Raw genomic sequence first — 12,746 nt, forward strand, 5'->3', positions numbered from 1 at the left:
CCCCAAACCCCCCCCCCCCCCAAAAAAAGACATTGCACTCAGATAGTAAATGATTAAAAAATTAACATTTTTTTGGTGAAAAAAGAACTTAAAGACTCTAATGTAACATAATATAGTATAGACATGGATTAATTCAAAAATAGCCACATAATTCTGTATCAAAGTAAACATTGCTTTAGCAAGAAGAGTGAATACTTCTACATATAAAGGCAGGACCAAAAATAAACAATGCCACCACCTAGTGAAGTATATGTACCGTATAGGTATCTATCAGAATAATACACTGAAATTTACCTTCTGGAAAAGTAGCTCGGTAGTCTACAGATTCATTTGAAACCATTTCTGTAGTTGGGCTTACACTTCGGGCACTTACAAGCCTGTCCAAATGAGGGGTGTGAACTCTTGCATCATAGCGAACTAATTCACTGCCCAGGTCTTAAAACAGAGAGAAAGAAAGAGCTTGTTAAACTTGGTTATCACGGTTCCCAGGAGACCTTGACCCAGTGCCCAGAATTCAGGTTTTATGGATTAAGTACACACGAATGTGTAACAATTTTAAACTGTAATGACATCACTACAAAGGGAACATCTAAAAACAAACAATAACAACAACAAAAAGTGCACCTTTAATTCGCTTTCTCTTTTTCAGCCACAGGAAAAGCCCGAGTAGTAATAAGAGTATTGTTGATATTGCGGCAACACCCACAATCAGTCCTGTAAAATTCTGGTCAGGTTGAACTATTACTTTCCCAAGTAAGGTTGAAGAAACTGCTTGCTTCCACTAAAAATGACATAAAGAAAACTCCATTTAGCCATGACAGAGACAAAACAGCCTACACAGACTGAAGCACAATGTCTTTGGGTCCAAAACACCAACTGGTTATCACAGTCCAGAAATATATTGCCTTCACAATCAAAGATTCCTCAGTTCTGTTTCAGTGTTCAAATAAGTAGGGCATACTCATCCCCAAAGTACTTACATTATAGTTTGCTGTATTTACAACCAGGTATTAAGGATAAAAGATAAATAAAAATCGGTCTCTGATCTTGAGAAATTGAGATACAGAAGAGATGTTTGAGGCATATCTGTGCCATTGTAAGCCAAACTGTAGCTGTTTAATATGTGAAATCTAATTGGCATCTTTGGTTGTAACATCTGACATATATGTTTATGTATTCTGAAGATTTTAGATGGATAGTAGTCTGAGAGGTTACTAAAGGTAATAAGCCATTTTATGTTTCTTTTACAGAGATTATTAGAAAATACAGGGTCTTTTTTTGCAAGAATTTTTGTCTTAAAAGATAATTTGTTTTGGGGCCAGCAGTTAGTGTAATGGCTATGTCGCTGGACTCCCATGTAGCTGACCCGGTTTGAGTCCCGGACCCGGTGGCTTAAACTCACGCTGGGCATGTGTGCATGCGTGCCTAAGATCCCAAGAGGAGAATGGAGAAGGGATTATGGCATGGCCAACCCCCTTGGGGGGTGATTTCTCGCTCTCTGTCTCTCTCTGTCTTTCTGGTGAGTGCGCACATGCCTTATAGCAAAAACCTCTCCAAAAAAAAAAAAAAAAAAGATGATTTGTTTTAATATTCTGTTTTTCAGATAATGAAAGTTTTTTTTTTAATTATTTTTATTTTATAAACTTAACATGCTTCTGTGTTGGAAAGCCTTTTTGATTTAAAACCTGTTGGGGCTTATAGTATACTACTTGTTCAGCTTTAGGAAAAATCACTCCTTTTCCCAGATCAGACTAATGCTTCTAAAAAAATAAATGCTTTCAATAGCAGAAATGGCATTGCTTAATAAGCAGGATAAGCATTTGAGGTAGTGTTTTATTAACATATTTCTAAGTACTTGTTCATCATGAAACTGTGTACTTGACTAAAAATGTATGTGGCTATGGAAACTACTTTTGTAATTCAGGATATACAAGTTCTGTGTGTGTTTAGCTTATTGTATTAAATTAGTATTGCACTTAACCTAAAATAAGGATTAAAGCTGCATTTAAAGAGATCACTGAATGTTACTCTTTGTGAAATAACATTTTATGCACCATATGTAAATACTATCTATAAATCAGTACTTAGAAAACTTATTTTCTCAACTTTTTAATACAAGGAATAAAGTGTAAAGCAATTAGATTTTAAAATAGACAAACACATAAATAAATGGTTATAATACAATATAATATATACCAGAGAAGTATGAATAAATAGTAAGAAAGAGAGACAATGGAACATCAATTCTGTCCTAAAGGATGAGGCAGAGGGCAGAAATAAACATTTCATAAGAGCTAAGTAATCATATTGTTATTTTGGAACACTAAAGTCTTATAATATTTAAGTTTCATTACACTGAAGAAATCTTTAAATTCCTTAATGGCACTAATTCTAATTTTTAGTATTTATGGTCCTTATGAAATTCCAACTCTAATTTCATGATTCTGCCTTAAATTTTCTAATTTTTGGTACCTTTCCATGTCATACATCTTTAGAAGACATCAGGAACTCTTTAAAAATCACTTACTATTAGATAAACAAAATGTGGTATGCACAATGGAATATTATTCAGCCATACAAAAATTCTGACACATACAACATGGATGAATCTTGAAAATATGCTAAGTAAACTAAGCCAGACACAAGCATACAAATACTGTTTGAGTCCACTTACATGAAATATCTAGAACAGCCAATGCACAGGGAAAGAAAGGAGAGGAGAGGTTACCAAGGGCTGGGGTTGGGGCAGAGAGAGAGGGGAATGAGTAGAGTTAATACTTAATGGTTATGGAGCTTCTGTTTGGGACGATGAAAAAGTATGGCCATTAGATAGTGTTACTAGTCACACAAACTTGTTACTACAATTAATGACACTGAATTGTCCATTTAAAAATGGTTAAAATGGCAAATTCTGTTATATCTATTTCACCACAACTTAAAGAAATTAGCAGTACAACACCCGAACTCATGGAACTAAATACTTTTTTAAAGCCTCCAGGTACAGGACTTGAACGTGATCAGTCATTTAGGAGTCCAGCACCTTAACTGCTATACCACCTGCTGGTCCCTTGAACTGAATACTTTAAATGGGTGAATTGCATGGTGTATGAATTACATCACAATAAAGCTGTTAAAAAAAGTGGAAAAAAATCATTCACCCGAATTCTAGGTTATGGGATTTAGCTGCCTAAGGGAAAGAAGTTACTGTAAAATAGTTTAATTATTACTTTTACTGTTCCACGTGCATACATGTCTCTTCCAGGATTCTATGCATTTGTGATCACTGTAGTATGAAGATGATGATCAGAGGTGGGGAGACACTTGGTGTGTCCTAAACTCTTCGGAGAATTATAGCAAATGTTGGCAAGAGTGTGGCATGATAAAGAGGCGGTATGGGGAGAAAGGACTTTTAAGACCTACCCTCCTAAGCTTGGGAAAGGAAACAGTGTGACAAAAAACTCACTATTTCTAAAATAACAACTAGGAGCAGAGGCTGAGTTGATGAGCCAAAGCCAACACATAAATGAGCTTTAATGATTTATTTTAAGCCTGCAAATGACATAATTACACTGGCTTCCTTATTTACATCATGAGAGGAATGTAGGAATCCCACCTCTATATTTAGCTCGCTGTTCAATTTCAGCAGGTCATTGGGGACTGTACATAAAACGGCTTCAGAATGTGAGTGTATGTTCTCACAGCTCTTATTTCCAACTTTTAACACTTCACCTTTAACTGCTTCAGGGTCAATATCATTTCCCTGGGAGAGAAAAAAAAAAAAAAGAGAGGTTGTTAACACTTCATAGTTTCACAGGAATGCTAACAATTGTAAAAGAATATAAATATACTGTAGCAGGCTATGGCAACGTTTGCAAGGCACATGATTTTATAATACTCGTTTTCATGGGAATTGGAACAGGATCATTACAGGGCACTAATTAGTCAGGAGTTATGGCATCTAACTGTTCTATCCGACTGGATTCTGGAGAAAAGGAAAGGCATTCTTGTTTTACATCCTCGCATTGAATGACACTGTACTCATAACCAGACATTTTTAATTTTGGGGGTATGGATGTTAGGTAAAAAAAGAAACAATTTAGAGTTGAGTTATTGTATTACCTAATACTACCTAATGCAGTGATTCTCAACCTTGGCTTCACTTTTATCCACAGAATCACACTGACAGCTTTAAAACAAAACAAAACGAAACAAAACAAAACACCGTTGCCTGAGTCCCACCTCGAGTCCCATCTGATGTCACTGGTCTATGTTAATATAGTCCTTTTCTGTTTGAGTTGGGCAGTTTGTTTACCTTCCTTGGACACTTGAATCCTACACACAAATTATTTCATTTTTAAAGGCATTCTTGCACAATGCCATATGACCATTATGATTTGAGAGTACAATGACATGATCTTGATTTACAGTTACACAAGGATCCTTTTAAAAAACATGATTTAATTCAATATATTTAGTTAACTGAAGTTACCATCAAGCATTTTTAAAACATCAACGTTTTGTTGAAGAAACCAATAATTAGCTTTGGGAAAGAAGTGTAAATGTAGGTACAATTTTTCATATCAAGACTTAATGAGCATAGTTATTTATTAAACAAACCATTATTGTGAGGGAAGATATATCAAATACCATTAGTATTTTTCTTATGGGAAAAGAGCAGCCAGAAATAACTATAGCACTGCTACTTTGCTGTACGTAATACTTTAATACTTGGCACACTGCTTTCACATACATTGTCTCTTACAGATCTCAACAGATTGGTAAGTCAGATATTATTCTAGGAGAAGAAGTTGGAAGAAGATATTTCTTTATAACGTAAAGCTGGAGTTTACTTAAAGATGGCTATAGACCAACTCTATCCTTATGCTATTTCTAGAGGCAGTATGTGTAATCCATTGAACCCGGTCAGCCACACAGGGCAACTCAATGAAGAAGCACATAAATCTAACAGGTCACTTGGGGCTTCAAATGACAACGTGTTGGTTAGGTCTGAGGAGGATGAAGGCCCTTACTCACATGTTGGAGGGAATTCAGAGAATGACAAAAAAGATTAAAGGGGTGGAATGCTTGATTTATGAGGGAAGGACTACGACGTGTCTTGCCTGCTGAGATAATAACTAAAGTTGGGGGGAGGGAGGAACACACTGTATCTACGCTTCCAACACACATTCTTTTTGACTTAGGATCTCCTTGGGTGTTGTATAAAGGTTTCTCTAAAACAATAAAAAAAATGATCATACAGCTGAACAACTCAATTCCTCTTTTTCATACTGACGAAAGAACACGTGGGAAGCAACGACATATATAAGAAATTACTGTAAACTTTATATTAATATATTTAATGTTTTAAAAGCCTAAAGTCTAAAATATCACAAATGTGATCCTGGCAGCCCACTACCATGTAACAGAAAAGCCTAATCAGAAAAAATAAAAATAAGACAGACTCCTCCTTCTCAATTAAAATAAACATAGCTTTACCTAGCTGTGAAAAAAAATGTATGTTTATAACTTTATTATTACTATAAAATAGAAGAACATGTTTACAATGTTGGCTCAGTTCTTCAGTCATTGAAATGGTACTTTATATATATGTATGTATGATACTTTATATATATGTATAAATATAAATATATGTATAAACATAATTTTTTTTTAAGACAGAGATTTTTGCTATAAGGCACATGTGCTTGCTGGAAAGACAGAGAGACAGAGAGACAGAAGGTGAGAAATCACCCCCCAGGGGATATGGCCATGCCACAATCCCTTCTTCATTTTTCTCTCAGGATCTTGGCATGCACGCACATGTGCTCAATGTGTTTTAAGTCACCGGTTCTGGAACTCGAACTGCAGTCAACTGCACGGCAGTCCAGTGGTGTATCTCTTATGCCATCTACTGGCACCTGGGTTTTTAAAAATAAAACAAAGAGGGGAACCAGCAGTTAGCGTAATGGCTATGTCGCTGGACTCCCACGTAGTCGACCGCGGTTCGTGTCCCGGACCCGGTGGCTTAAAACTCACGCCGGGTGCGTGTGCGTGCGTGCCCAAGATCCCGACAGGAGAATGGAGGAGAAGGCATTGCGGCGTGACCATCCCCCCTGGGGGGTGATTTCTCGCTTTCTGTCTCTCTGTCTCTCTGTCTCTCTGTCTCTCTCTGTCTGTCTGGCGAGCGCACGCGCCCGACAGTGAAAAATCTCTCCAAAAAAAAAAACAAAACCAAAACCAAAACAAAACAAAACAAAAAAAGAGGGAGCTTTCTCTTTTAAAAAAATATTTATTTAATTTTAATTATGATTATTATTATTTTGTTTGCTATAGTGCATATGCATTTGCTAGGGAGGCAGACAGAGAAAGAGAGAGACAGAGAGAGAAAGAAAGCAAGCAAGCCACCAGGTCCAGGATGTGAACTGTGATCATCCATGTGGGAGTCCAGCCCCTTGACCACCACGCCACCTGCCAGCCCCAAGAGGTAGTTTTCTGCTATCTTATGTATTTATTCTGAGAGAAAGAGAAAAAGAGAGAATCCTCAGCAGGGTCCTACACTGTGATCTACCCCAGCTTCAGCCAGCTTGGATCATGGGCAAGTGTGTGCCGAGAGTACTCAGGGAGGTCTCCAGATGCAAACCTCGAACCTTTCCATGAGTCAGCCTCACAGAGGCTGTGCCAGTGTCTGGCCCTGAGCTTTCTGATATTTAATTCCCTGCATACACACACCGAAATGCAGAGCTATAATGATCTCATTTTATCCAGCAGAGACACCCTTCTCCTTGGGGTACTTTGCCATTCCTGTTTAATGCATGGGGAACAAAAATTCAGAAAAGGACTAGGTCACGATGCAAGTCAAACTGATACAAATCTACCTGCTATCTACTGTGTGTTAGACACAGTTCTAGTGGCTGATAAAGTTGAGTGAGTATACTCTTCCAACTGTAGTGCTGTAATGTTAAAATGAATCAATTCCGAAGTAAACTAATTACTCCCCATGTGTCATGTCAGGAGGTACCTTGGCCCCTAGTCCCCTAGGTCTAGTCAGATACGACATGACATTTCTATCCAGGAGTCAGGCCTGGTGACTCACATCTTAGATGGCTACAGAACAGAGCAGATGGTACGATTCCAAAAACAGCGTTAGGGACCAGCAGTTAGTCCAGCTATGTCGCTGGACTCCCATGTAGTTGACCACGGTTCGAGTCTCGGACCCAGTGGCTTAAACTCACGCCGGGCATGTGTGCGTGCGTGTCCAAGATCCCGAGAAGAGAATGGAGGAGAAGGGATTGCGGAGTGGGCATCTCCCCTGGGGGGGGGATTTCTCGCTTTCTATCTCTATGTCTCTCTCTGTCTTTCTGGCGAGCGCACGTGCCCTATAGCAAAAACCTTTCAAAAAAACAAAACAAACAAACAAAAAACCCCTCACAGCATTATACTAGGAGGGGGCCTGCAGGTTTTCAGCCATCCTGGTGGCCACAGGTGAGTCTGGGAAAGTCAGCGAAAGCAGCAAGATGCAGGATGGTAGCAAGACCTAGGTAGGCAAAGGTTCTCAGTCCAGGGACCTCAGCTGCAGAAAATTCAAGAGTTGGTGGGTGGTGGAGAGGGGCATGAGATTCACACTTTACCTACAGGGGATAAGCTCCTTGGCTTAGGAACCAGATCAAAGAACCCTCACAGAGGGCTTCAAAACCGAGTTCTACAAGATGTCAACAGGAATAAATCTTGCTGCTGGGGGCAAAATGCTATCTGAGAAGAGAACCCCTTCACTTGTATCCTGTCTGGTCAGAATAGGCCTCATGGTAGTTGTGATTGGGGATGGGCTTATACTTCTGAGTAAATTAAAGGAGGAACACACGTGGTGGCTAGCTCTGGGCCACAGGTGAATTGGCTTGGCTCGGAACATTTCTCCCTTCTAGACCTTTCTTTTTCTTTTTTTTTTGGAGAGGTTTTTGCTATAGGGCACATGTGCTCGCCAGGCAGACAGAGAGAGACAGAGAGACAGAAAGCGAGAAATCACCCCACAGGGGGGATGGCCACGCCGCAATCCCTTCTCCTCCATTCTTCTCTTGGGATCTTGGGCACGCACGCACACGCGCCCGGCGTGAGTTTTAAGCCACCGGATCCGGGATGCGAACCGCGGTTGACTACGTGGGAGTCCAGCGACAGCCATTACGCTAACTGCTGGTTCCCTAGACCTTTCTGATAAGACACAGATGCCAAGTTCTATTTGACCTCTCAACATTTGTTTTTGTGTTCAGAGTATCACAGCAGAAGTCCCCGCCACCTGCTTTTGTGCATCTTCCTGTCTCCTTTTTCCAGTTTGAACCATCTTCTCCAGGTTGAACTTTTGAGGGATCTTTACTATTATATATTCCTATATGCTCCTGAATAAGACAACCCCCCAGGGCAGTGTCCTGATTCTTTCATTAAATACTGTACTTCTCTACCTTCCATAAAATATGCTCATGCACAAAAAGTTAGATAACAAAATAATTAGGAAAAAAAATACTTTCTTTAAATAGAATCAATTTATAGACATATTTATAAAAATTTTAGGCCTATTTTACTTAAAGAACTGCATAGACAGGTATATACCAGATGATTAAAAAGTTTCTCTATTATGAACAGTATCCTGATATACATTAATTAAGGTTAATATGAGATGCATTGGGAACCAGCAGGTAGCATGGTGGGTAAGGTGCTGGACTCCACATGGCCGACCACAATTCAAGTCCCAAATTTGACAGCTCAAAGATCACATCAGGCGCGAATGCGTGCGTGCCCAAAATGATAGGAGGAGAATGGAGGAAAAGAGCCATCCCCCCAGGGCATGATTTCTCACTTTCCCTCTCACTGCCTCTCCTTGTCTCTCTGGTGAGCATGCATGCCTTATGGCAAAAACCTTAAGAAAAATAATACAATAAAGAGACACATTGTCATTTGGTGAATTTATTTAGTGGAATTTGGAATCAAGAAGCTTGAGTTTGAGCTCTGGTTCTGTTGTTTGTTTCTGGAGGACTGTAGACACATGAGCTAATCTTTCTAAACTTGTTTCCTTATCTGTGAGTAAAGGTAATCATTATTGACATCCCAACTTCGAAGGTCCACCTGAGACTCAAATGAAATAATGACATGTGTCAGAGTAGTGTGTTCACTGTGAAAGTCCAACATACGTGAGCGGTTGTTGAGCTGCTGACAGGAGCACCGTGTTCTAACATGTACCCGCAAGGAGATGCATACTTCTTTTCTTTCTTTTTTTTTTTTTTTTGTGGAGAGGTTTTTGCTATAGGGTGCGTGCGCTCGCCAGAAAAAGAGAGACAGAGAGACAGAAAGCAAGAAATCACCCCCCAGGGTGGATGGCCACACCACAATCCCTTCTCCTCCATTCTCCTCTCAGGATCTTGGGCACACACGCACACACGCCCGACATGAGTTTAAGCCACCAGGTCTGGGACTTGAACCATGGTGGACTACATGGGAGTTCAGCAACATAGCCATTATGCTAACTGCTGGTCCCTGGAAGGGGCTTTTAACTTTTTTTTTTTTTTTTTTTAATTTCCCAGAGGGTGCATGCATGCTCTGGGGGGAGACAGAGAGAATGAACCCTCTCCCACCATGGGGAATGGTCATACCACAATCTCCTCTCCTCCATTTCTCTCTCTTTTTGAGATTCTGGGAATGCATGCACATGAGCCTGGCATATTTTTCAAGCTGCTGGGTCTGAGACTTGAATCACGTAGTTGGCCATGTGGGATCCAGCTACCTTAACCACTTTGCCACTGGCTGGTTGGCGGACCTCTTAATGTGATCTATTTTAGATACCAATGAAGGGTTAAATTGCTGACACAACAAAAATTCTCCTAAACCTCAGATTTCCTCTTACATGAGGGGTCTTCAAAAAGGTCATGAAAAATGCCTATGATGAAAAGAGTATGCATAGATATCAAAATTTTTTTTGCACCAAAGTAAACACTTTAATTATTTTTTCCCCCACAAACTTTTGAAGTTCCTCTCTTATATATGCTCCTCAAATATAAGGGAAAAGAAGGATGAGAAAAAAATGAAGTCCTGATACCAAAATAATTCCTATAAACTGCTCCCACTCTCGCTAGATTACTACCTGTGACTTGGCAGGGGCTATATACTTGTCAGAGAAAAGATCACTCTGTAATAGACAAAAAAGAAAGTACTTCCTGCTTGTCTCTGGCGATCCCCTTGGACCACGCTGGGGATAACACTGACAGACTGAGGATGATGTCAAATCATGTTTTTCTTGGTTCAACGATTTTGTAGGAAGTTGAATAATGGATATTTAACTCATAAAAAAGAGAAGTTTTATCTTCCACTGTAACACTGTGCTTGGGAGACTTGATAAAAAACCATTTATCTCTAATACCTCTACTATAGACAAAAGAACAGAAAAACAGAGTTTCTATTTGCACATAAACCTTTGTTTTCATCAAGGAAAACCAAATGGAATCTTTCAAATTGCAAACAGTAATTGTTGAAAGCAAAGGTCACACTAGATTAGTTTTATTGAAGAAAAAAGTAGTGATAAAAGCTCTTTCTCTCTAAAACTAATTAAAGAAGTAGATGAAAGAGCTTTGCTGTGGTAAACACACTGTTCACTGAAGCAGGCTCCCATTTAATTTCATGCTGGGCTTGCTCAATTTTTGCACAAAATACAATTGTGAGGTGAGTAAACTTGCATGAGTGTGAATGTGTGTACGGTCTGGCCTGTAGATAAAATCTTGAAAAAAGCAGGAAATTTTCAGTAGAAACATATTACTTGCATGGAGATGACTGACGGGAATCTGTAATACACAAGGACAATCCTATTGTTTTGTTTGTTCATATTTGTATTCAGATTATCTTTCAGGAAAAAAAATCTGAACATTTAAAATGATATGTAGAAGGAGAAATATTTTGCTGTTTCTAGTGTCTGGAGCAATGAATAAAGTCTTGATCATTTTGTCTGTTTTATTATTTGAAACATCGCTGAAGTGACATAAGAAAGCTGTATTCTAGTCCATTCTGCTGCTTTTTGATCACTTGTCAAACTACTTAACCTCTCTGGGATTTAGTGTTCTTTGTAACAGGCTGGCTTAGTAAAGATAATCTGTTTTTCTCTATTACATTATATTTAGAAGCTAATATATTCCTAAGGTGGTAGAAATAAATCAGCTCAGAGACAACCATACCCAGACATAAAATATCAAGTATTACAAAGAAGCACAGAACAACAATTGATGTATTTCCGTTCATGGCTCTTACCGTGTATCTCATAATGAGCACATCTGGGTGAAGTGTCTGGAGAAATGTGTAACATCTGCAGGATAATGCATCACAGGGAGCCTATTTAATGGATTTGTGTCCTGCATTGACTACAATTAATATATAGCCAAGAAAAGGTTTTTAAACGCCTAATTAAAAAGCAGCCCGCAACTGTATTTGCCTTTTAGTCTTATGACAAAAAGATTTGTTTTTCAGAGCTTAGATATTTGTTGACATAGAGTAAGGTATAATGACCAAGTACAATGACTCCATTATGGAATCACTGATTGAAGCCAATCAAGTTCAAGTTGATGATTAGGAGAGTGTTTTAAGCATTTCTTACCTTAATTTCCAGTACATTTTCATTGCCCATTGAGATCATCACTGGCTTTTCAAAAGGCTTAAACACAGGATTATGTACATAAGTGAGATCAAAGTATCTGGAAGGGGTCCCATCTAACAGGAAAAAGGCTTTGGTTTTCAGAGGGAGCTGCAGATTCAGCTGTTGTAATGAAGGAGTTGTACAGCATATTATCTCTGAATTAGAGCGATGGTGACAGGCCTACACGAAGACACAATGATCCACTGTAAACAGAATATAGTTTGACAACATCCATAGCAACTTTCATATGTCACTACTTCAGACAATCAAGGGAAAAGACACAATTTTTAAAAAACAATTTGCATTTAATTTCCTAATATTGAAGAACAAGGTTCTGGAGACATGATAGATGCAAAATTACTTGAACAATCCAGTCTTCAAGGGAACACATAGGTTTGCTTGCCTAAAATATTGCATATCAATTTATCTGAAGCTGGCCCTCACATCATCATTTTATTTTTCTTAAGACAAGACCGCTGCCTGGATGGACTGTTTCCACATCTTATTAACAGCTATGGCTATGTGCAACCTGGACTTTACAGGCTTGGAAGTCCTTGGTTTATACTGTAGCTTTAACTTGAGCTGTCAGAACTAAGTTTCCTCATTTAAACATTAAGATGAAATGTTATGTACAATGTGAGATACTCCATGGTAAAGTGCTTGTAAACTGCCAGGAACCATACAGTTAACATTATAATTAATTACACAGTTAGGTAGTCTTATTAATTCATTATATTCATAGATACCACATTATTAATTATCAACTGCCAAGTTATATGCACAATACTTTACAGGATTGTTCTATTTTAATTCTCATAATAATCCTATAGGTAGGTGCAACTATTATCCACAGTTTAATGATGAAGAAACTACACTTTGTGAGTTTTTGTTATTAGACCAGCTGACAACAGCTCTGAGTCAGAGTATGGAATATAAGTCCTAGGCCATTAATGAAAGTGAATGCTCTTAAACTCCATGTTATACTTACTATTATATATACATACACACATATACACACACACACACACACACACACACACACACACACACATATATATTTTTCTTTTTTTGACAGGCTCTCTCTATG

The 12,746-nt window shown here is 38.6% G+C and overlaps 1 protein-coding gene across 3 annotated transcripts in view; it reads right to left on the reverse strand.

The window, feature by feature from the left end:
- The window catches only part of MET (MET proto-oncogene, receptor tyrosine kinase), a 134,283-nt gene that overhangs the window by 25,525 nt on the left and 96,012 nt on the right, over positions 1 to 12,746 (reverse strand). For all 3 annotated transcript variants that reach the window (XM_027765926.1, XM_006162377.2, XM_006162376.2), the window contains 4 exons: positions 11,621 to 11,839; positions 3,614 to 3,760; positions 625 to 781; positions 295 to 435 (listed from right to left, as the gene is read on the reverse strand). In XM_027765926.1, the coding sequence (XP_027621727.1) occupies positions 295 to 435; positions 625 to 781; positions 3,614 to 3,760; positions 11,621 to 11,839 (664 nt within the window). The remainder of the gene's footprint in view (positions 1 to 294; positions 436 to 624; positions 782 to 3,613; positions 3,761 to 11,620; positions 11,840 to 12,746) is intronic.

The sequence above is a fragment of the Tupaia chinensis genome, unplaced genomic scaffold, assembly GCF_000334495.1.
Source record: "Tupaia chinensis unplaced genomic scaffold, TupChi_1.0 Scaffold139935_1, whole genome shotgun sequence".
In the NCBI taxonomy this organism is placed as follows: domain Eukaryota; kingdom Metazoa; phylum Chordata; class Mammalia; order Scandentia; family Tupaiidae; genus Tupaia; species Tupaia belangeri.